Source organism: Lycorma delicatula, chromosome 10, assembly GCF_047948215.1.
Source record: "Lycorma delicatula isolate Av1 chromosome 10, ASM4794821v1, whole genome shotgun sequence".
NCBI classification, from domain to species: domain Eukaryota; kingdom Metazoa; phylum Arthropoda; class Insecta; order Hemiptera; family Fulgoridae; genus Lycorma; species Lycorma delicatula.
In genome coordinates this window covers 23,960,109-23,986,950 of record NC_134464.1, presented here as the reverse complement: position 1 = coordinate 23,986,950, position 26,842 = coordinate 23,960,109, and the positions used below count along the sequence as shown (strand labels likewise).

The window sequence follows — 26,842 nt, the reverse complement described above, 5'->3', positions numbered from 1 at the left end:
AATGTTTACATGCTTTTGTTTAGGAAAATGTTGCTTTTTTGTGCACTTTAGTTATTTCATGTTTAAAATACCTGAAGTTCACAGATTCGTCTGTTTTCATTAATTGTTAAGTATTGTGTTTAATATTTGCTTATAATATTTCACCTGATACATTACATTGAAATTAATGGGTTTTTAAAAGGTTAATTCTTATGTTAAATTAAAGAAATTATATTTTTACCAATTAAAAAAAAAATTGTTTAAGGACTGAATGTTTATTATCCATACTTTAACACAAGAAGTTTCACTAGTTTGTTTTTAAGAAAATGTAAATGCATTATGTTTATTATCTTAAAAATATCATAAAATATTACCTCTAACACGGTTACTGAGAAATCTGATGACCAGGATCTAAGGTAAATGGGGTCTTATTATTTAAAAAATATTACTTTTAACACTACACATTTATGTGGAAAAGTTATAATTAACTAATACTTGATTATTATTTATTTTATTTTTTGGCTTTTCAACTTAACTTTTTGTTTATTTATATTTTTGTTTGTTGTTGCATGTTCTGTTTCTGCACGTGGTTTATTAACACAATATGTTGGTGATGGCGTCACTTTCGTTATTCTGGTGTCGGTGTTGGATTGCACTCATCCTTTTTACTTTTTTTTGTTTTATTATTAATCTTTTTAAATTAATTAATTTTATTTATTGAATAGTGTGAAACCGGAAGTGAAAAAATAAATAGGATATTTTTAAAAGAATTTAACTCACGTTGTCATCTTCCACTATTTGCATATTTTGCTGGTGATAGAACTATCATTAATACAGAGACTGATTCATCATCGATTATTAGTGGTGTTCGTCTGCCTAATCCTGTCCTTTCATTTCCTGGTCCTCCGCCTACACTTCCTTCATCTTCTACATCGTCATCAACCTCATCTGTTCATTTGGATGATTTAAATGATAAAAAAAGTGGTAATTGTAATAACGATTATCATCCTGTTAATGTTAATATTAATAGTAGAATAGTCTTTAATAATTGTAATAGTGAACGCATAGTTAGATCTATTATAAATAGTTGTGATAGACTTTATAGACCAATAAAATTGAGACGCAGATTTAAAACTATTACTGGTAATCCAGTAAAAAATAATTATAATGAAAATAATTGCCTGGTCGGCACACGTAGAAGACCTAAATCATTCTTATATAACAGTGATTGGCGAAACAGTGTTACGAGGCAGTGGTCTGTTGCTGGGAATAATGGTAATGGCGGTTTTAGTGTAAGTAACCGTTCTTCTGATTGTAGAAGTATTTCTAACAGTTCTGATTCGGATAATGATGTATTTTATGAGGATGAGACCGATGATTATCATGAAAAGGTTAGTTTAGTTTACTGTTGTTATGGATATGATAGTTTTGTTGAGCTCATGTCAAACGATTATCCCGATAGTTTTTGGAGCAAAGAAAAAAATATTTCGGTATAGCATTTTGTGATTAGTATTATGAATCAATTCAGTTTGTCCTAAGTATTATTCTGCTGAAGTTTGGTTTTAACAGAATAGTGAAAATGTGGGCTTCATTTGCTTGTAGTACTGTTTAACTAGTTGAAAGTGCTTAATTTGAATATATTTGATGGATTAAAAAGACATGTTAATCTAATTTAATATTATATAACCCTAAAATTACATATCTGTCCCAAACTTTCTTACAGATGAATGTGCTTATGTGTTTATTTTGAGAGTAATAATGTATTCACTATTCAACCAGTTACTGTGGTGAACAGAATGAAGATGCCATTTGCAGTACTAAATATCATCTGCATATTAATGGTCTTTGCATGCTGTATATTTGGCTCATTTAAAAAGAAGATTGGCAATGGGAAACCACTTCACTCATGTTATCTTATATGCCTGGCATGGGGTTATTATTAAGTATGCCTTAAGTATAAAAAATTAGCCATTGATTTTGGCTTCACTATATTCATTGCACTTTGCACTATAGCTCAAAAAGCTATAAGTTGTTATAAGCTCACTCCTCGAATTGGGATTTATAAAATCATAACAAAAATTTTGAGTGTAGCTTCTTAAATCTAAATTGTAATTATACTTGTGACAGTGCTAATACACCATTTTAATATAGAAACATGAAATATAGCTTTAATGGCCAATGTTTATTTTAAGACTGTTTTAAATATGACCACTCTTTTTTATCTGAGCCCAAATATTTCTTCTACAATTTTAGTTTTTTATTCTTAAATAAATGTTTTGTGATCTTTTTTTGGTGTAGCATCTAATAGAATTACTGTAATGGATAAGTTATTGGTCTGATGACAATTTGAATCTAACTGCTGAAACCATCAGTCGATGTGCAAAACCAAGTTAGGATAAATAAGGTGTACTAGTTGAATTCCTATGCCAGTTCTTTTCTGTACCTAAAACACAGTTTATTAGATTTATGATTTTTCCAGAAAAACAGAAAAAAGTAATTATGTATTATACAATGAAAATTTGTATAGTGTTGAAAAATTGGTACAGCAGCATTTTGGTTTTCCCTTTTGTCTTTGCAAATTCTGCTAAATGAATATCTGTTGTTTTCCCTGTAATGCAAAGATCATTCTAATATACACTTTTGACATGAGCTCTTGTTTTCATATTAGTGTTAAGTTATTTGTTATCTTCTAATGCTGTCTTTTTCTTGTAACCACCTGGATTTCTTGTCTGATTAATATTATTTTGACATTTTTCTTATTCTCCCTTAGGCTTATTTACAAAAAAGAATTTCAGTCTCTCCTTTATTCTGATTATCATATGACTTCTTTCCTGAGCTTATCTTTGTCTGATTGTACATCTTCAGCCAGTTACTTAACTAGGAGTAGTTTATAAGGTTAACATTTTCAATAAATCTTATTTATTTATTTGAAGTTGAGGTCCTGTTCTTAGCTGCTTACTGGTTTTTTTATCTGTGCATGCTTATGAATTTAAAAATCTTTGGTACGATTTCTACTGTTTTATAACCACAAATTTTATGAGTGAATTACTATAAAATTCAGTCATAAAATTTATGACTGAATAAATATGATTAATTTATTCAGTTAAATTTAATTAATAAAATTATTTATTTATTTACAGTTGGAAATTATTTTTATTGATAGTGTCCACTTGGGCATCTTGGTAAATGTAAACGGAGATAGGAGCCCTATTTTCAGTATTAAATTGCATATTATTGTTGCCTTATGTTATATAAAAATTTAGGCTCATATAACTTACCAGAAGTGATGGCTGTCTTTTACATTTCAACACCGTAATTTGTTTGAATGAAAACTTTTTTTGTACAGTTCTTTTAGTGCACTTTATTAACTAATGCAGTATTTTAATGTTACTAATAAGTAGTAGTTGCCTTATTATTAGTGTACAATTTTTGTCAGTTAGAAATTATAAAATTGTTTCATTTTCATAAAAGATTTATTAATTTTTTTGTGAACAATATTAATGAAATCAAGGGTCACTGGATAAAATTTAATATGTATTTAAATCAGGTTTAGTTAGAGAAAATTAGAATAGTGTCTATATTCAAAATACTAGATGTAGGTAGCAGTTAGATTTGGTTGAGTGCAGATTAAATAGGTCTCTTGATGTGTATTTAGCTTCTATGTATAGAAAAGTGAAGCGCCCTTCAATACTACTGCTGCATTGGCCTTTCATGAAGTAATCATTAGAGTTTTAACATCAAAGCCAAAAAAATAAACAACATTTTGCTGATCTGTCTCTTATTACATTTGCTGTCGTCTAGTTTGTCTTATTGTTATTGAGGAAGGGCTGAAAATCTTTTCCCTCCACTCAAATGATAAACAAGTAGAGATAATTTAATTTTTTTTTAAATTCAACATACAAAGCTATACAATTTATTTTCAAAATAAGCTCTTTTTTTTACATATAATTTGTTTATTATTATTTTTTTTTGTAGGATTAATATCTTTTTATCATTTGAAGTTTGTTGAAGATTAGTTATTTTAATTTAATTTAATTTACTAATACGTAACTTATTTAATAATAACTTTTTTTTTTAAATTAATTTACTAATTAATTATAACAAATTAATAAAATTATATTAGAATATTTTTTTAATGTGATCTCGTTAAAACTCACTCAGAGTTATGTCAGTTGCAGTCAGAGCAAAACCACTTTATTGTGGTCTTTGGCTTATCCTATGCATTTTTTTAAGTACATTTTTTTTTACAGCTTTTTTCCCATTACTTTAATATTACCATCCTTAACGCATTGTTTTCAAATTATAAATTCGATTTGATTTTTCATTTAACCAAACATGTTAAGTGATTAAGACTATTGTCAAACGATAGCCTTGCACACCCTAAATATATTAACATATGATCTTAATATTCTCAGTTGTGTGTGTAGAAGAAAGCCACCAAAACTAGAGAATTACATCTGGCATGGTATTAAAAAGTATAGTGAAGTTCTTTTGACAGAAGTTTGTTTGTTTTGTCTATGAATTTAAAATTGCAGATAACAAAGATTATGGTTGAAATAGCTTTTTACTTAGCTTAATTGTGGCTTTTTTTGGCTATATTCTTGTAAAGATGTGTTATTGCACTATTTATGTAATTTTTTTACCAGAAGAAGTTTTAATAGGATTTGTACGTGTACTTCTGTTTTCAGTTTGAATTGAAGGAATTAAAGAGAAGACAGGAAGAAGAAGAAGAGAGAAAAAGACAAGAGGAGTTAGCAGCTAAACAAGCTACACCCTCAACATCACCGCAAGAGGCAGCTGCTGACAGGTAAATGTCTCATTTTTATTTCTTTCTGCATTTCAAATTGCAGGACTTAAATTTCTCACTCAATTTATTATCAAACTATTGTGATAAAACATTTTTTTAATGATTTAATTGTTTCATCTGTAATCCACAACATATTTTGTCATCCAGTATGTCCATATCAGTTAGTATGTCCATTTAGTTGTTGCCGTACAAGATGATAATAATTATTAATATTTTAGTATTTATTATATTTCTATAAATATATCTGAATGCTAATTTATTTACCCCCCTCTCTGTGATTGCTTAGTTTATTTATGCCATTATTTGCTTAAAACCCATTAATGGCTGGTGGAATCTGTTTAATATTTTACTGATATATTATTAAACTTCTAGGACGATTTTAATTTTTACATAATATGTAAAAATAAATTAATTAAAAGTGTTATTGAAATTGATTCAAAGATGCAATGAAGAATGGACACAATGTATATAAACGTACACAACATAATATAAATGTATACAAAATTTTTATTTTATATATATATATATACAGGTGATCATAAAGTCGCATAACCAAAATTTTTCTGCTTTGTAGGAATGACAGTTAAATTTGTAAAAGATATTTTCATTAGCGTATTTTTTATGTGACAGAATAGTGTATGGTAGCACTACTAGATCTCGCTTCTGAGCAACAGTGGGTGTGGCACCAAGCCGTTTGTTTAGTCCAAGCAGCTATGTCTTTTACACAACTTGTCTTTATTGTTGTGAATTACTACCAATCAAAATCGCAAAAAATTGGGGTGTGATGTGGTGTATCTCGTTGGGAAATTGTCGAGTCTATCTTCTTTCAGAGACCATCACAGCTGAATGGTATCAAGAAATAATCACGCAGTTTAGCTTTGCTACATGCTGATGAACGTGGTTGCTGGCTACAACAAGAGTGAGCAACTGCACACATGGTGAGCAGTAGGATGCAATTTCTTTGTGATGTATTTGATGACCAGATAATTTCTTAGGGTCTATGGCCTCCTCCTCATTCACTGGACCTGAGTCCTGATTTGTATTTGTGGGGCTTTCTGAAATATAATGTGTACTCAAACAAACTGCATGCGTACTCAAACAACCCGCATGCCCTTGATGAAGTTAAACAGAATATTGAGGACTGTATATCGAATATCACTGCTGCTACATTAAAATAGGTCACATTCAATATAAGAAAACGCATTGATGCATGCATTGAAAATCGTGGTGGACATTTTCAGCACTTATTATAAACTTATAAGTAATGGTTTTGTAAGTGTTATTATTTTGTAAATTAATATAAAGGCTTTCTAAAAAAACAATTTGTTGTCATTTGGATTGCACGACTTTATGATCACCCTTATAACTACAAAATAACCACATATTTGTTCAAATGTTGTGGTTTATGTTTTCTAAATTTATGGGTTTTATTTATTTATTTTTTGTTTTTGTTTGATGAATTTTGGAATTTTTTAGTGACTGATGATGTGGGATCCCATGAATGTCAACTTTTGGTGTTAGTTTTTTAGGTTCTGTTACTGTGTTTGATGGTTAATTTGCTGTTATTTTGTTGCTGGTCACTATGTTGATGAATTATTTGAATTTTCACAAGGTTATTTATATAAAGAAGCCGTGATTATTGTAAGGAGGGCCTTCTCTGGATGGATAAACATCAGATCTACATCTACAGAACTGATAATGAGCAAGACAGGATCATGATGTGGAACAGAGATGGGTGTGTTAAGAAAGAATGATTTGCCTGTTACAGTAGTTTACTGTTTTGCCCGAGATCCAAAACTTATGTTGCCATATTAAACTGATGTTATAAATGTCTCATCCTTTCAAAAATACAGTTATTAAAAAAAAAAGTTTATTTTAACTGGTGAAACATTCATTACTTGAATGAAATTAACATGAAAGTTCGTTAAACATTTTTTTACAAGCAGCAGCATTTATTAATACAAAAATAGTTGTGAAGGAACTTCACACACACATGATGAATGTCAAACTAGAATGGGCATAATTCAAACATAAAGTGCAATTAAGGTTTCAGTGTAAAGAGCACCCACAAAAAAGTTAACGATTAGGAATTTATTAAAATTCTTACTAAACAGATTTAAGGAATTTTAACAGTTGGTCAATTTTGGTTACATCACTACATAATTTGCTTTATTCTGTGTGCTAATCTGAGTTTCCAATGCAGAGTCACTTAATGTACTCAGTCAAGAAGAATGGTAATGCGCTCTTAGATGATAATTAAGTGAAAAATTTTCTCCGAACATCACTGATCATATGAAATATTTGTGATTAATCTAGTGTGGCCAATGCAAACATCAGATGATTTTATGGAGATGGTTTTCCATTGATTAAATTCATAGCGCTTCAGTAATGATACACTACATCTTATTGCCAACTACTGTTTCAGTCAATCTGCCTTTGGTGGTAGTTATTGAAGTGATGAAAGATTTATTTGTGAATGAGGTTTCTTGTTGTCAGTGAAGGTATAATTTTTATTGAATGCACTTAAAAGAGATATATGCTAATTTTATGTTTTTATATTTGATTTTAATTTTCTATTTTACTTTTAGACCTGATGGCGAGGCTGTTGCTGAAGGTGAAGCTAGTGCACAAGCTGAAAAAGAAGGAGAAGTGCGTAAAGGTAAACACTGTACAATATCATATCGTATACATGAAGAGACTAAACTAAATTACTTAGTATTTTTTTATAAGTTTTAATTGGTGATACTAATATTATTATGTATATCTTCTCTGTCTATTACTTTTCTTTAATGGTGTGTTTTCTTTTATTTACCTTCGTTCTGGTGTACGTTTTAAATCTTGATAGTGTTATAATTTTCCTCTTGTCATCTTAATTGTGTTTTCTCTCTTGCCATGTCTGTGTAGTTGGTTAATAAATGTTTATGTTATTAAAATTATAAAACAATATTTTGGTAACACCAACCTTTGTTTATGGGGATGAATACTTATTCTAATATTTTTCTCCTTCAACATGGTAATGTAAATAATTGATATATTGAAACAAAACAATTGTATTCTATGTACCTGTCTTTTGATTAATCAGTTCAGATTGGATGTTTATCATTAAATGGATGTTATTCAGTACACAAATTTACACCTTTTTCTTTTTTTGTGTGCATAATATCTTATTTTCTTTTATTTTTACTGATGCATTATTTAATTGTGTAAATGATTTTTTCACTATTCCAAAATCTTTTTGTTTAACTGTTTAATCCCAGTGTTGAATACTTACAGTGTTCATTACGAGTTAGTTTAATCGTGTTGTTGTTTCATGGTAAACGATTAAGTTGTTATGTTTTGAAAATAACCTTCAACAATTCAAAATATATATGCAAAAAATAGTGTGAATTATTTTAAACTGTGAGTATATTAAAACCAAAATTGTTCATATGTTTACAAAATTATGATCAGCTTTCTTGTTTGTTAATAAAAAAATTTTCTGGTTGAGATTATTTTAAGATAAATCAAAATTTTAAAGTTTTTTTCATTTCAAAGCATTTTCAGATTCCTATACCTATGTATAGGTGTACACCTTCCTGAGGTGTCATCAGGAAGCAAGTACTATTGTCATTGCATCATGCTTGATTGCAACTCAGCTTTTGTTATTATTATTGATTTTTACAAATTGAAAAGTCTCATTAATTATGAAAAAACCACATTATGGTTTACCATTTGTTTTTCTTTTTTTATATGCAGAATTTCTAGATGATTCTGTTGTCACTTTAGCCATGATCTGTTTCTTTGAAATGATATGTAAATGCAGAGTCAGATGTTGTGGGTTATTGTTTTTGTTCATCGTTTCTTTGTTAAGTCATGGCCTGTTTTGTGCTACAATATATATGTTACAATATTTACTTGTAACAGGTAATGAAAGGGAGATTTGTAGGCGCTATCATTATCGGGAAAACATTAATGCAACTTCTAATTTTGCATGTCAATTTAATACCACCTATTTATATTACAGAAACAAACCTTGTTTATTTTCTGAAATTTTTAATGTTTTATACTAGATTTGTGAGGTGATTATCTAACTCAATTCTAATCACTTTTGCATGTTGTGTTACCATTATTTTCTGTGGGATATCATTTTTTAAAGGTATACTAAAATTAAAATTTTTGTGATCTTTTACATAATTATTTTAATACAATTTTTCATAAACATTTTATTTTATGTCATCATGTGTATATAACAATTAACATAAATAAGTTATTGCACTGTACAGTATTCAGTAATCATTATTTATAATGTACTTTCACTTTTTTGACTGTTGTATATATTCTTTCAGTGTTTCACATATCTACATTTTTGAATAGTTTCTTTTTTACATAATAAATCCCTGATATACCTCATTTTATCCTATTGAAGTCTTAAGTTTTGTGATGCTTTTCAACCCTCCTGGATGTGGGTTTTATTTTTTTTATATAATTGTAATTCAGACTTTTTTTTAAATTAAGTTTTTTATCACCTCTTAAGGAAAGCAAATGTAAATCTATTTTTAAGAATAAAAATGTACTGTAACAGTTAATTAAATTGAAAATAATTCTTGCTACAAGAAATGCTATCTTCATCACAAACTACTAACATCAAAACAAAATTTTTTATTGAAATTATATTTTTATTAATTATTATATATCAATGTTCTCACATTGACAATTTTCTTACGATCAGATTCTGTGACAGTAAAATATATACAAGTGAGTGAATAACTTCTTGTAAACCAGTAAACTAAGAAAACAAATGTTTGTAGCTGCAACGTGCATTTCAGGCAGCAGAATAAAATATATCATTGAATTCATTAAAATTAGCCGATATATTACCTAGTTACTAGTAGTTAACACTATGTGTTAATGAAATACCCTATACGCGATCAAGTACTCCAAAAGATTAATTGGTCATTGAATTAAATATCTTTTAATTATTTGGTTAATACTGGATAAAATTTGTCTGTAAGGTAGGAGCTCAGATATATTTTATTTTTGCCACAGCTATATAAAAATTGAAAACTAATTTACAAATTTCTTTCCCAGACATGTTTCACACCCTTGAAATAATTGTTTAAATCAATTGACACTGTTAACACTTTTCATCGAGTTGAAATTAATGACTGATAAATATTTATGTCTTTATAAAGCTATGGAGAGTTTATCAAAGAGCTCTAAATCCACCGGAACTTTTCAAAGTGGGTCATTATGTTATCAAAAGGCCACCAATGAAAAACATTTTTATAATTTTTGGTGAAAAATATTTCTTTTTTAATATCTGTGATATAAAATTCTGTTAATTTTTTATTGTAATAGTAAAATTTGGGAAATGTATAAAAGTAAGAAAGTACCTCTTCTGTAGGTTTTATTATATTAAATTTATATATTGTAAACTCCTTCTTAACTTGGATTATGCTGTGGCAACTGTGGTAATTTAAATATACCCTAAACAATTTTAAATTAGGAAATACATTGTAAAATTTTATTTTTATGTCTTACGACTTCTAAGTTTAAACTCAGGCCATTAATTCTTTTGTGAGTGGTGCTGGTGTAACAGAAAGTACAGCACAGCATAAGATAGGTTTTCGGAAGCAACTCAATTAATTTTGATTGTATAGAAAAGAATAAGTTTCTCCAGAAGTTTTCAACTAAAGATTTGATAATAATAGTGTGTGCAATAGAAATTTTAGAATAAAATGTATGAGGTCTGTAAATTAAGTAATGAGACTAGGTTTTTTTTTTTTTTTTAGCAGCCAAAGTGGCAACATTTTGTTACTAGTAAACATATGTTTACATGAACAGCTGATTTATATTATATATTAATATTTTTAGTCTATTGTTGCCACGTGAGATGTAAACACACTTTTCATAAAACAAGTTTTTGTTGTGCGTTACAAAAATGAGTTACTAATTATGAGCAATGTTGTGTAATCAAGTTCTGTGTTAAACTCGGTGAGAATGCTACTGAAACTTTTTCAGAATTGAAAAGGGTGTATGGAGGTGACGCTCTGTCATGACCCCAAGTTTTTAGGTGGTTTAAAGCATTTTCAGATGGCTGGGAATCATGCTCTGGAAGAGACCGTTAACATCAAAAAGTGATGACAATGTTGAGCGAATCAGACTTGATACGGTACAATCTACCATTAACTATCAGAATGATTACAGAACAATTGAATTTAAACTATACCATAGTCCATCAAATTTTGACCAACACATGGACATGAAAAAATTTGTGCAAAATTAGTCCCAAAAAATCCCACTGTTGAACAGAAAAACAACAGGGTGGAAGTGTGCTGCGATCTTTTAGAGCGAATTGAAACTTACCCTGATTTTCTAAAAAAATGATTTTACTGGTGATGAATCTTGGATATTTGAGTACGACCCAGAAACAAAACATCAGAGCAAGCAGTAGCACACTTCAAACACACCACGTCCCAAAAAAGCAAAAATGACCAAATCAAAAATCAAAACCATGCTAATTTGTTTCTTTGATAGTAATGGCATTGTCCATAAGGAGTTTATGGCTACTGGACAGACTGTAAATTAATATGTTTACCGAGAAATCTTTGAATGACTGCGGAAAAGAGTTGCTTGCGTGCCATCAAAGACAACCAATCCAAAGACCAGCCATCAAAGACAACTGGATGCTGCATCATGACAATGCACCTTGTTACACTGCGCTCTGAATTAATGAATTTTTGGCAAAGAAAAACATTCCTGTAGTTTCCTTAACCACTTTATTCACCAGACTTGAGTCCCTGCAACTTTTTCCTATTCCGACTTTTAAAAAAATACCCCAAAGAATACCATTTTTGAACAGTAGAAAACATTAAAAAAATGTAATTGACCATCTGAAGGATATTCTGGTTTCTGAGTTCCAACACTGCTATGAAGAGTGGGAACACCGTTTGCAGCATTGCGTAGCTTCCAAAGATAACTATTTCAAAGGTTTCATGTGTAATTGAATTGCAAATAAAAAGTTTTTCTGAACCATTCTCATTACTTTATTTACAGATATCATATTTTGTTGCCAGTCTGTGTATCTTATTATGTAAAATTGCCTTTTTTTTACATAAAAAAACTTTTTTTTTATAAAAGTATGAAATAAATATTTCAATAAATCGTTTCATAAAATGGAAATAAAATTATCGTGAACATTTGTGTAGGAATTTGAAATCTATAAAACATAATTAATTGATTTTTGTTTAAATTATGTTATAGTGTATAAAGTGTTCAGTTTAAATTTACTAAACTTATAATATTATTTTTAGAAAATAAAATGACATAAAAGTCCATATAAGAATATAAATTAAAAACAATCTGTTTTCTTGTGTGATTTTATTTATAAAACTACATCACATGTTTATTTTTAAGTAAAATAACAACTTTTTTATGCATGATTTTTGGTAGTTTTGTTTAATATCAAAATTTTTTATAAAGTTGTATAACTTTCTTAATAATAAAGTATATTGCACTTCATATCTGGCAATAAGTGTTATTAAAAAAGTACAAAAAAAACATTCGTTGTAAATAAAATTAATGTGTATGAAGAAATCATATCTTGAAAAAAGGTTTCATTTAAAATAACAAAGATAAATCTGTTATTTTTTAGAAATATATGTTTAATGGTGTAAACCATTTTTGTTATTTCAGCAACATTTTAAACTATAATTACAATGCATACAGACATGCTATCCTTAATAACCGTATTGAAATCAGTCTTTTAATCATAATAATAGTGGCCGGTGTACTGATATGTGCATGTTGGTTAGATGGAAAAGTTTAAATTAAATTAAATTACAATACACTAAAGATTTAATAAAAAAATCTCGATAAAATTAAAAGAATTAATATAAATTGCAAAATTTTAAAAGGAATAATAAAGCTTGCACTGTGTATTACATAGGAAAGAGCATCGATATGTGCATTGTTGTGTGAAAGCTTAGAATGCACATGAGATGCGGTTTTGAATATATGAATAATTATAATGTAAGTAGTTATAGGATTGGTTTTAGCTTGGGATAATGAATGTGGAACATAAACATCAGTGAAAGCTGGAACGACTGTTAAATAAAGACAAAGATGTCTTTGTCTATTGCTGAGTCGGTTTTTTAATTTACATTATATACCCATTTGGGTTAATTTTTCAAGGAATTGCAAATACAACCTGGTCAATCCACATCCAGTTAAGCAGAATTTTATTGTGTTTAATGATAGAAGTACATTTTGTAGGCCTAAGTAACTTTGTTTTTGAATACTTAATTATTGGTAGATATGTTCAGAAATATTGTACTTTCATTTTTCAGTTACTGTATCATGTATTCTATGCAAATTATTTGATCGGTTTAAGTGGTCTTGTTTTCCATATTTATAAAAGCAGTAGGGCTTTTTTTAATGAAAAAGTTTAAAAGTTCATTTTTACAAGTTTTTTTTATTTTATTAAAAAATAGTTATTTGTGTATTTAATTTTTTTAAGTAATAAATTTGTCCAGCCTGTCACTAAAATATAATTTAAAGATATATATATATGTATATGAAAGCACTCCATCTTAGTGTATCTGTCTGTCTGTCTGTCTCTCTTTAACTTTATCTGTCTGTCTTATCTTTGTTGTGTTACAAGCCTCCGTCCGAAAACCCCCTACCCAGCTCCCACTATCGCCACCGGAAAAGCTGGCACCAGGTTAGTCTGATCTCAGCACAAATGTAACACTGTTGAAATTCAGTGCCCTTCTTACTTTTCCTTTGAATAATATCCTTATTATGTATTATTATATGTTTTCTTTTTTATTTATTTAGATATTTCTCCTTCTCTCTCCTGCGCTCCATTTCTCTTTTGCAATATTTATATTCCTCCGCTATCATTTATGATTATCGTTAATGTTGTGGAAGTTTTAGATGTTCTTGAGGAGATAATCTTGTTAAATTTTTATTGTAGTTTGGTTACAACATTCCTGATTCTATATAAAGGCAGAAGCTCATTGTTTTATGACATCATGAGCCTTCTCATTCAAAATAAATACTGGAAGTTCATTAAAAATATATACTGCTACATTGTTATTTATATGTTTAGTCACAGACATTTGAATCGTACAAACTTTATTCATATATAATTTACTCGTACAACTTGAAGAAATAAAGCTTTATTGGTTTAAAAAGGCAAAAAAATCCTTCTGCATGTACAATGAAGAAAGCAACTGTAGAATAAGAAATCAGAGAACTTATATGACGTAGAAATTTGGTTTTCTTAACTTAATATTGATAATAAGATTAGGTTTTAAATAATTGTAATTTAAAGAGACTATATTGAATTATGTATGTGATTTATATTTATTGTAAAGCATATTAAAAAAAAAAATATACTTATTCCTCTTTATTTTTTATTAGATTATACTGCCTCGTAACAGGCAGTCAGTTTTGGCAGTTGATCTGCTGTGGGTCTTTATCAATCAGTTCAGACGTGTTGTTAATTGAATTTCAGCAATTAGAATGTTGTGGGGGTTTTGAGTCCAATTAAAAGTAAATACAGGGAATTCATTTTAAAAAGGACTTGAAGCAGTTTCCTGTTAACTGCTAATAAATATAGTAATTGTACTGATTGGCTTATACAGCTTGTGAAATTGTTGTAGATGAAAATTGTGGTATAATTATGTTGTACGACCGTTAACGTGTCCTTTAACGTAGTGTCCTTTAACGTACAAGTGTCAGTAGTTCATCTCCAAGCATTGTAATGTGTTTCATCCTTAATCAAGTTTTCCTGTATAGAAAATCTCCCTTAAAGTATCTAAAGTAATTTTCCAACACAGTATCTCCCATAAAGAAAAAACATTTTTTTGTATGGTGGTTATTATTTATAGAATTTGGCTTAATGATAAAACTTCAATAAACTTGTCAATTTCTAGTAACTGTTTTCTTTGTTTTATATGATAGAAAAAGAGCGAAGGAGAGATTTTCTTGGCTGTTTAACTGATAAATCCTTGCATATGTTTTCACATAGATTAGTAGATAATTTATGCACTTTTTTTTTCTTTATTAATAGCTTCATTTTACATTCTTGTTATGCTGCTTTATCATATGATTATTATTTTTCCTTTGGAAAAATATAAATAGTGTATTTTTTCATAATTGCTATTATTTTAGTTTAAAGTAGATTAAAAAATACAACCGTGCTGGTATAAAATACAATACTTCTGATTTAAATGCAATGTTTGTAGTAAATTGGAAGTATTATTAAAATGTTTTTTTATTATTTTCATTTCTTGAACCGCTTTAATTGATGAAAAAAATAAACAAATTATATCCCTACCTTTTTATTTAATGGACATTTTGCAATGTTTTATTATTGTATTATAAGAAAATGCACTGTAGCAGAACTATTTTAAAATGTAGATTTAAACATGGATAATTATGAAAAGTGTTTAACTGTATAAATCCCTTTTATGCATATCCAACTCATACGGTTAACATACACATGCTTGCTTAATAAACATTTCATATGCTGACTTTCATTGTTATAGCATCTTGCCCAAGAAGGTCATTAATTCAAATCCTGCTCAGAATTAGGTTTTATACACAAGATACCTCTAGTTTTGGCTTAATGTGGTAAATTAATCATAAAAAATATATAAAAATTATATTTACACTTACTAAAAACAAACTAGTATATATTTTACATATAAGTTATTGTCAGACATTATGCTTTTTTCACTTTGTTGCAATAATAACATATTCTGTTATACATATTCTATATCACCACTCTTAACCATCTTTTATCCGCCTTTTTCTCACTTCCGTTTTCACCTTGACCCATCCACTAAGGAGGATGTACAAATTGAGTGAGTGGTATTCATATTCATGTTTGAATTCACATTTTTTTTTAGAGCATCAGCTTTTATTATGGCTTAATTTGATATTCAGATTTTTTCTTTAACTTTATTTACTTATCGCTAAAATTTGCTGTTGTACTGAGAGATCATAGGTAATTAATTAATTTTATAGTTTTTTTTATAAAGAATGTCACTTGTTTTATAAAGATGTCACATTATTCAGTGACAATTTATTAATTTAAATGTGTTGTTATTCTGGCAAATTGTATAGATGTTATAAAATAACATACAGAGTACAGAAAAAAATCAGTAAGATTAAATAATTATTTTTAGAGGAATACAAATACTCATTAGAGTGTTTTATTGATTTAATTTTTTTATCAGATGTTATTCCGTAACTGCTCTGAGATTACTTTTATAAAAATGTATCAAGTGCCCTCTGTGGAACAAGAATAATAACATTTGTGTGCTCTCACATTTTAATTTTTAGATAATTGATTTTTTGAGGTTTTAAGAAGAATAAAAGTTATTCTTTGGTTTTTTGGAGTGATATATCACTCCAGTGGGACCAAACTGCTCTTTTCTGTTTCAAAAAATTAAAGGCCAATCATTGCTTTGCTAGATAAGATGTACCGAACAGTGAGTTCTAAATAATGAAGAGAGGGGTCCAGACAAAACTTTTCTTGGATTTTGCATGAGTCAATAACATTCTTGTTATCACATTACTTAGTAAAAATTATCCTTTTTCTATTCATAATATATTAAATCGGTTCTCTTATTTTACACTGTAATAATTGTTTCTATGTTATTATCTCATATATTTCTATTTGTCACAGTTCATTGCTTTATAATACACCTGAATTATGTGAGCATGAAGATTTAGTATTTACAAGGAATAGACCTGGATTTAAGTAAAGAGGCATATTGACCACTAGTTTGACTTTTTGTGTGATATTTATTTGTTCTTTCTGGCAGAATTACCCTCCTACTTAGCCTCAGTAAAGAAGGAGTTGCTCCAGTGGTTTCTAGAAAGTGCCGACATGGCTCCGCAAATGGAGCCATGTTGATGAACACACTATTCCTAGGATGTCTGTTACGGAAAAAGAGGTCAAGGATAAGCAATGGAAGGATGATGAAAAAAGGGATAGTGATCACATTAGACTGTCTACCTGCTATCAGGGTGTTAATGTAACTGTTTTATTCAGCACTATTTATAGAGTGAAAGTATAGTTCATAATGAAGATTTTATCTACACTCTTTTCAGGCTATCTTGTCCTGAAAGTGCTATCTTGTCCTTCATTGAATGATTGAGCAGAGCCACATTGTACATACTCTGTTACACAAATGTCACTTGAATGTCCGCACTGATGTCAATCACTTGATGTACTCTTTCTCTTGTCATGCCAATTGTATGTCACATAATTATATTTCTATTAGTTGTTTCATTCATCTGTCTCTGGATTAAATTATTTTAATAAGATGCCAATACATTAACATCTTGGTGCTGAATTGTCCAGCATGTATGCCCAACTGACACACCAGTAATTCAATAACACCCATTATTAGACATATTTAACAAAATGTACATAACCTGTATGCATAATAAAGCTTAGGTAGCTGGTGCTAAAACTAAACAAAATCTTACATACAAAAATGTTTTGAAGTAAAGAAAACTGTAATCTGTTATAATCCTGAACACATTATATTATGTAAACATTAGATCAGAAACTTTAGCCAGAATTTATGTTGACCAGGTTTTGTGTGTGTGTGTTCGTATGTATGTGTGCACACATGCATGTTATTTTAACTGTTCAAATTGAATTACATTCTGAATTGCTGTTCCACTTTTTGTTAAATTGCACGCTTATCTGTCATAAATGATGTTAGTAATACAATTTTAATTTCTATAAATTTTTTAAAAACTTTTTTGTTTATTCTTTATGTAGAAGAGCAATAATTGAGAGTACAATATTTATTGATTGTTATAAAATAGTTTTTCCTTGCACTGGTAATTTTATAAAGATTTATTTTTAATTCATTGAACACATTTTCTTCTTTATTATACCTTCTTAAAGTGTTACTTTGAGTGAATCAGAGAGTTAATTATGATGTTTGGCATTATTAGTTTGAGAAGTTTTAAACAATTAAGATTTTCCGTATTGTGCTTTCTGGTTTGTTTGATTTTTTTTATACCTTTAACCTGCGTCGTTTTGTTTTACTCAGACAGTTGGTCACTTGTATCAGCTTTTTATAATCATGTAGCTAGAATGGTGATTTCTAAATAAGATTAAAGCATACTAAATCCACTAGATCACTGTTATTATTACAATTATTTATATTTAAGACCTGTAAAAATATTATCAACTAGTAATAACTCTATCCATTACTTTAAATAAAATTACTGAATGATGCGCTGTATGTTTGTGTAAAAATGTGTTTAATATACATATGCAAGTGATTAATTATTTACACCCATTATATGTACCATAATGTTGAACTTCTTTTTTTTTCGTGTAGTATAAATAATTTCATTTATGATTATTTGAATCTGTATAGTGCTGTGCATGTTATCACTGCTTGTTTAGTATCCTGTATAATCAATAATTATTGTTGGACAATATAATTAGCAAGAGGTTAAAGTAGGTGTAAGCAGAAGTGAAGAGCGTAACAAGGGACACTTTATTCTCTAAACAACAATCTAATAATATTTAGATAACTGACTTATGCAATCTACACAGTGTACCAGTGTACTATCTCGTGTAATTTTTTTAATGTTTATTTGATTAAATTTATAAAACTGTGATCTTAATTAAAACTTCATTTTTTAGAACAGTATAGGACTATGCTGTGAAAGTTAATTTTTAGATTTTACAGGAGCTTCCAGGTCGTACAGCTATTTTAACCTCTTAGCGTATTCACTTTTATTTTCTGCTTTAGTTTTTCATTTTTATTCAATTAAATGTAGTTTGATTTTTCTGTCCATATCAGATTCAATATGATTTATTCTTATATTTGTTGATTGGTCTAAATAAATTTCACATTCTCTTATTGTATGTCTTGATAATTCATATGTAACTGAACGAATTGTATAATTTGGTTTTTTATGTGATTATTGTTCTTGCATTAAAATTTTTGCCGATTTCTGTTTTATGTTTATGAGTTTCTAATGATTTACTATCTTTACTTTAGACTAAACATTCTTTATCTAATAATTATAGTAATATAAATTTCTGTGTGCTTTTTTTCAGGTGTTTGGTTTTAATTTTAGATTAATTACTTCATTACCTAATTAAATGAAACAAATGAATGGTAACACGTGTGCTCAAGAACTGTTCTTAAATATCTTTTAACTTTTAAATTTTAGTTTGAAATCTTCATTTAACAGTTTACAATTATTCTTACAGATAATCTTTTATGTAACTGTTTCAGAGATAAGATTTAATTGTTTCAAACACGTTATACATAAATTTATCAATATTTTTCCAAGCCTTCTAAGATTTATTGGATATAGATTATCTGAATGATGTCATTTTTTTTATTGTAAATTACTTATCTTTAAATGTTAAAAATAATTTTCTTGTAGGACTTTTACAACTTTTCTTAAATATTTAATAACTTTTTCACTTAATTAGTTAGCGTTAGTGAAGTATTTTATACTGCTCCTTTCTTGGGCAGTATTTTATACTTTCCTTTCTTGGGGGCAGGGGGGGGGGGGATGATTATAATTTACTTAGTTGTTTGCCAAAGTAAAAAAAAGATTGTGTTTGTATCAGGAAGGTCTTTTTATTCATTCTAAGATTAGTTACTTTTACTTGTATTTATCCACACACTATTAATTTAATGTTTAAAAAGTTTTAGAATTTATGTCAAGGTGGTAAACTACATCGTCCTCTGACTTAAAAGTGCCATAACATTTAAAGTGTTTCAAGATGAAGCATATTGAAATGATAAGATGCTATGATTATCAGTTTAACAAATAAACTACATATGGGAGGAAATTTATAACATAGGAATGACATTTTAATACATACTTAAGTTATGGGTATAGTTACACCCAGTTTTGTATCCTGACAGCATATTATTATCTTATAACTTGCTTTGTAATTTTTGCCATTTAAGATTACAAAATTAAAAACCATTTTAAAAAATACACAAACACACCCCAATAAGGTTTCCTGTTTATTTGATTTATCATTTATTTGTTTCATGGAAACTAGCCAAACTTGTTGCTTAATACTTAAATTTTGTTGGAATGAAAGAAATTTTAACTTGCATTGCTGCTTAAAAATGCATTTGTAATTCTATCTATTTAATTATTTTTGTTAGTAACATATCATTAGTGTATAGATGTGCATATTTACTTATTAATCAATTTTATCTCAAAGGATTGTGGAATAGGTTATTAATATGCTTCCTATTTTTGTGTTTAAAAAAAGAGTTTTCATGCTTTCTTTGACCTTAACAACTGTGCATGCGTGCGTTTAACTATTTGTAATAATTCTGTTTAATTTAATACATACAATAATTAATGTGCATCGGTATTAGGTAATGTTATCTTTTTAATCTTGTGCTTAAGGTGGTAGATATAAATTGACATAATGTTATTTTTTTTTTACATTTTTAAAATGGAGGTTTTCAATGGTTTTGGTTTATAACTATTGATTATGGTAAAGTTCAGATCAAAAGTATATATGTATATTTTTCTGTTATGGATCAGTTGTTTTATTTGTAATCAGATTTCATGTTTTTCAAATATTTAAGAGCTGTGTGGTACTATATAGTTCAAACTACTCACTCTAATTATACTCACTCTTCCCACTAGTTATTATTTACAAAAAAAAGAAGAAAAAAAGATGTAATTTGTAGTTATGTTTACCATTAAACTTATAACTGCAAATTACTCTTATCTGTATTCATCTTGTATTATTTATTGACTCAGACTTTATATGATCTTTTTGGCATTAATTAAAATTACTTTTACAACATAAATCATTGCCATTTAAGATCATGATTGCATACAGTAATGTTTTGTTTTACAGAATATATTTTGTATAGTGTAATAGTTCATTATGTATATTAATTATTTATTAATGAAGATAAATATTTTATTTACTTTGTTTTTGTATTTAATTATTTTAAAATTGATTTGTTGGCATAATAAAGATTTAACTAGGATAATTATTAATTTTACTTTCAAGGTATTTCATTTAAATCCTCCATTTTAAATTGAAGTTAACTTTTTGTGTAAAGTAATTAATTGTTTTTTTTTTATCTTGAGATCTCTTTGGTTTCTTGATTGGCTGTAATAAAATTTATTGTTGTTATAAAAACTTACAGTAGCAGAACTCAATTATTTAATTTATTGGTAACCATTTTGTATCATGTCATGAAAATCTAGTGTAATCATTAAATATCTTTAATCATAGTGCTGGTGCTGTTAATGTTAACATTTATATAATGTGATTATTCCCATTTAAGAAATAATTTTGTTCTGTGATAAGCAGGTTTATTATTTTATTATTTTTTAAAATTTATATTATTTCTGCCGAGACAGTAATTACTGTGTGTTACAGTCAGTAATGTAGAAGTATGACACCCTTTAGTTATGAAATGCTTGTTTCTGTTTAAAATAAGAATCTATATTCTTTGTCATATAAGAACTGGGACTAATATAATAATAGAAAGATATCTGTTATACAGTCCAGCACAGTTTTATTTTATTATTTTAAGCGATTTTTAGTATTTTTCTGAGGATGTCACCTATTACGGTAAGTGTATATTCTTAAATTACTTTTTCGGTAGAAATATCAAAAAGAAATTGTAATTAAATAATTTAAAGCAAGTATTTAAAAGTTTACAACTGTGTAATATATCTTTTTTTTTACTATTTTAATTTTGCAATAATAGTTTTTCATCATTTTATTAACATAAAAAACTTCTGACATAATTTTATATTGTGTAAAATTATATTTTATTTTATAAAACCCTGTGCATTGAAAAGTAGAAAAGTAAGAAGTATTTCCTGTATTTCTCTAAGTTTCATAGAATAATTTTAATTCTTTTATTATGGTGTACGGTTTAAAATGATAATAAGGTTATGGTTAATTTAAAAATAAATAATATGGTGAGTATGGTGCTGAGGAGCTGGTTGGCTTTACGTTTTTATGTTTATTTGCTTTGTTTTGTTTGTTAATTTACTATATTCCTTTTTTCTATGTACTTTTTCTTTGTCTTGCTTACTGAATAACGTGCTTAAATGAGTTTTCTTGTTTTGTTACTTCATTATGCTCTGTGTAATTAATTCTGAAATAGTTTAATAAAAGTGATAGAGATGTTTTTGTTTTTTTTATTAGTAGTTATAAAACTTCATTTTCTTACGATTTTATTTTCTTGTAATTAAATATAAAGCTAATTTAAGTTAGTGAATAGATATATTAATGATAGTGTGTATAAAATTTTTATTTATAAATTATATAATGACAAATTAAATATAATTTTACAAATTTTTATTTTATATATACTTTTATATAAAACCAGTTTTGCTTGTAATATCTACATAAATATTTATTTTTAGCAGATTCATTTTTTTAAATGATATAGGACTTGTATCACTAAATAGTTGCAATAACAAATAGAAAAATTTATTCCGCTAAACTCATAGTTTAGAACAAATTGTACTGGTGATACATATTTTACAATGATAATATAAAAGCTTAAAAGCAACTTTCTCTGTTAACACTAAGTCCTTGTTGAGGCTTTTTTCCACATTGTAAAATTTTTAATTTGTTTTCATAGTAGTATTGTAATTTGTCTTATCCTAGGTAAAAATATAAATACTGCATTATTTATTTATGTCCTCTATGTGAAAAAGTCTGAGTAGGTGGCTAAAAGACTTGTTTTCAGTTTTTTATCTTTGTTTAAGTTACAACAGTTAAGCTTTTGTAGTTTAATGACATGTATAGAATGAAAAATATTTTTTAAGGTCACTGTAAAAATGTATGTAATATAGCACTTAGGTTCGGGCTGGTGAGATAAAGTATTACAACATAACAATTACATTTTATTTAGCCCCTGATGTTGTGAGAAGAGCAATAGTTTTCATGGCCAATTCTTCCTGAACATCCCAGTATTTTGGATCATGTCATGAATCTGCTACTCTTCTTGACTACTGTATCATCCTATCTAAATCACTTTAACAATTCACCCCTTCCTCTGCTTTAACTATCCGGTTTCATTCCACCAAGCCATTTGTTATGTGGTACACTCTTGGACTTAACCTTTCACTACTGATCCATCATTGTTCTTGTAATTCTCTATACTCCAGTTCTTTTTATTTGTCCAAACATATTCCTCTCGATTCTGTTTTTTAATTTCATTCAGGCTACAGGTACCTCTCCATATTTTAATTACCAATCCCCTTCTTGCATCTTTCCTGACACGCTTGTCAAAAGTTTATCTCCATTACTTGAATCTAGATTGTTCCCTGTCAGTAATTTAAATCAAGAAATTTAGGTGCTAGAATGGATTCTAGTTTTCGAAAAGGAATATCGCATTCATTCCTAGAAATTCCGGTTAAGGTTTCTAAAGATTTCCAGTTCGAAAAATCTGCAGCTTTTAGAGAAGTATTTGGTGGAACAATAAAACATCTTCATCTGCAGGTTTCTCAAGAAATATATTTCTTTTAATAATTTTTTCAATCAACTGTCTTTGAATGCTATCCTTACTTTCCGGTGCACATCTTGAATCATTTTTGTACTTTTTACAGTATCTTTCCTGCCCATTGCCTTCCACACTTGCTCTTCTCTGAATGTTTGAATAAAAACAGCAAATGACACGCTAAGCTTATTATTCTTTGAACGGTTCCTTTTTTAAATAGTTAATTCTTAAAAATTATTTTGCAGGGATTAATTATTGTTTGTTTGTAGTTGTCTTATGAACTTTTATTAGATAAAGAAATAGAAATTATTCTCTGATGCAAAATAATGTTTCAGTTAATATTGCTAGAATTAAAATTTGTTATTCAGAATGTAAATACAGTGTAAACAAGGATTTACTGTATAACAACTATTCATTATAACTTAATTCATTGTACCTTAATTATTTTATTTAACTCTTTAAAATATCTTGTTAGTTATTTCTATAACTATTCAATGAGTTTTCAATACGAGAACGATCATGGGTTTTAAATTATGAATGGAGCTTATTAACTCTATAAATAAAGTTTGCTTCTATTGACTTACCTTGATGGTAATAATAATTTTGAAGGAAATTATTATTTTGGCAATGACCTTTAAGAATATAATTGATTTTACATCAATTAAGTAATTTGAATAGTTTGTTAAAGTATTGATCATAGATCATTAGATTTTGCATTAAAAAAAAAAAATGGAGTCACATTTAATAGAAATCATATTTTCACATCAGTTATGCCAACCGGATTCAGCATTGATTGAAAACACGTCTTTTATAAATTGTTGTAAAATTGTTATTGCCGCATGTGCATGGTTGCATGTTGTTATTCAGTGCATGGTGAACCACAGATTCAAGTAGAGCAGCAACAGCATACGGTTGTGGTACCTCCTAGTCCTGCGACCACGGCTACATCTACATCAGGTACTATTCCGAAACAGCAACCTAGTTCACCTTCTGATGAACCATCTGCTCTTATTTCTACCGGTAAGTACTTGTTATAGAAATTATTTTCAGCACATGCGAGTCATATTAACTACAGTATTAGTTAAGGGGCCGTTCAGACATTCAGATCGGCAGTTTAGTAGATCTGTGTTAAATTATAAATCATTATATTGCATCTTCACATTCAGGCCATAGTTCATAATTTGTTTCGTAAATACAGATTTTTTTAATGAGAGTAATATGATAATGTCTGTAAGTGAATTTTGTTCGTACATTTTTTTAATAAGGGCTTATGTTGCCAAAATTTTTTTTAATTCTGTCTCTAAAAAGTTTTTTTCTAATGAAATATAATTGTTGATTATCATTTTTATTTTACTATGAAAAATAAAAAAGAATAATATTCATTTTCTGTAAATTCAAGGTGGCAGAGTAGAGTATACATTACACATACAGGGTCAATTTAATCTTGCTTTTTTATTCTTTTACTGGGATTTGTTTATGTAACAGTGAATTCATGTTTTAATTTAAATAAAGGTGGAAAAGATTACAGCTGTATCTTAAGTGCTGCAATTAGAATCTAACAATGTCATAATTTACATGCTGTAATTGATTTATTACCAGTGTGTTTAAATGTGTAGGTAAATAAATGATGAATAAGTGATAAAATTATAAATAAATTAAATGATGTAGTACATAGATGCAATTCAACCAAATGCATAATTATTTCAGTCAGTCTGTTATGACTGATTTCCTATTATATAAGAGAAAGCCTGATTGTGTGGAGACTACTTTATTACGGTTTCATATAACTGAATTTATAAGGTAAACTATGAAAAAAATATACAAGATTACAGCATGAGTGATGGTGGTACCTTATCTAATCATAACTGTTATTGTAGAGGATTGCTAATTTCACAGAGATCCTATAGAGTTCATTTCAAACATTATTTGGTTAATCTCTTATACTTGCTGTAATCTTACTGAATATTTGTTGATAATTTCCTCTTCTGATCAGATGAATTCTTTGCATTATAAAAAAAGTCTTAGATTTTCGTGTTTGGAATTATGGGATAACTTTCTTTTAGTTTGTTATAACTTGTACAAACCTTTGGAAGATACGGGTTTTTTTCAGCCATCTTGTTGACCTCTTCTGTACAAATTGTATTTTATTTTTTTATGTATTTTGTACTGATAATCTTTGGGTTGGTTCACTTACAAATTATTAGGTAATTACTAAATTGAAAGCGTATCAGCAAGATAATATAACCAGTTAGTCTCCCTGTTAAAGAATTTATGCTTACCACCAGGGGCCTTTTAGAGATGATCTTTTCCATTCAGATTATATCATCCCACTTCTCTATTCTTACTTGCTGTTTAATTATTTAGGTGATAGTATCAAATGATATAAATGCTAGCAGTAAGTTTTGTTTGTTTTTTGCATTTTGATTTATTAAATTTGTTTACTAAATAGTTAAAAAAAAAATTAATTAATGCATGAATATGATTTATTCCATATTTATTTGTAATTTTGTTCTATTGAGTATTCTATTACATACAGCTGTATTAACTCATTTATATACATATATATATATGAGGTTTGATAAAAAAAAAATAATGAAAACTTTTAATTTTCTCCCTCCAGAAATTTGAGCTTTAATATTTTTCCTGTCCCATTCAAAGTAGTTTCAATTTGATGTTATACACTTATGCCAATGTAACTTTTATTTTAAAAACATTGGTGAAATGCCTCTTTGGGTATCGCATCGCCTTAATTGGTTTACAATTTTGCTTTTATCTCATCTGTAGTTGAAAAATGTTCCTTCCGTGACCTTTTAAGTTTCTAAAATAAGAAAAGATCACAGGGAGTTATGTCTGGAGAATAGACTGGTTGCAGCATCACAATTGTATTATGTTTCACCAAGAACTGTTTGATACGTAAAGTGGTGTGCACTGATGCATTGTTGTGATGCAAAATCAACAAGTTGTTTATCTAAAGTTCGAGTAATTTTCTCCAGATTGCCTCAAATTGCATAAAACTTCCGGGTAGTACTACTCCTTGTTGATTATATGACTTTATGGTAGGAATTCATGATGAATAATTCATTGTCAAAGAAAACAGTTAGAAGAACCTGTATTTGAACTAGGACTTAACATACTTTTTTTGGTCTTGGCTCATCAGATTTTGTTCATTGGGATGATTGAGCCATTATCTCGACATCGTAGCCATATATCCATGTTTCATCACCAGTTATGATGTGTATGAGCAAGTCTGGGTCATCAGTGATGTCAGTAAGCATTTGTTCAGTTATGGTTATGTGATTCTGATTTTGATGAAAATTTACCAGTTTCGAAACAAATTTGGGTGCCACCCGTTTCATGTTCAAAACATTAGTAGAAATCGCTTCACATGAGCCATATGAAATTTGTATTAATTCGGAAACCTCTCTGAGGGTGATTCTGCAATTAGCATGCGCAATCTCTTTAACTTTCTCAACATTTTCATCAATGATTGATGTACTAGAATGCCCAGACCTTGCGACATCATCAAGTCTTCTTGGACTTCCTGAAAGCGTTTTTA

The 26,842-nt window shown here is 28.2% G+C and overlaps 1 protein-coding gene across 7 annotated transcripts in view; it reads left to right on the top strand.

Annotated features, from left to right (window-relative positions):
- beta-Spec (spectrin beta chain) overlaps positions 1 to 26,842 on the top strand; it is a 216,123-nt gene that overhangs the window by 174,546 nt on the left and 14,735 nt on the right. For 5 of the 7 annotated variants that reach the window (XM_075377173.1, XM_075377175.1, XM_075377174.1 and 2 more), the window contains 3 exons: positions 4,668 to 4,786; positions 7,375 to 7,445; positions 24,154 to 24,306. In XM_075377173.1, the coding sequence (XP_075233288.1) occupies positions 4,668 to 4,786; positions 7,375 to 7,445; positions 24,154 to 24,306 (343 nt within the window). The remainder of the gene's footprint in view (positions 1 to 4,667; positions 4,787 to 7,374; positions 7,446 to 24,153; positions 24,307 to 26,842) is intronic. The other 2 variants (XM_075377179.1, XM_075377178.1) reach the window with 1 other exon arrangement.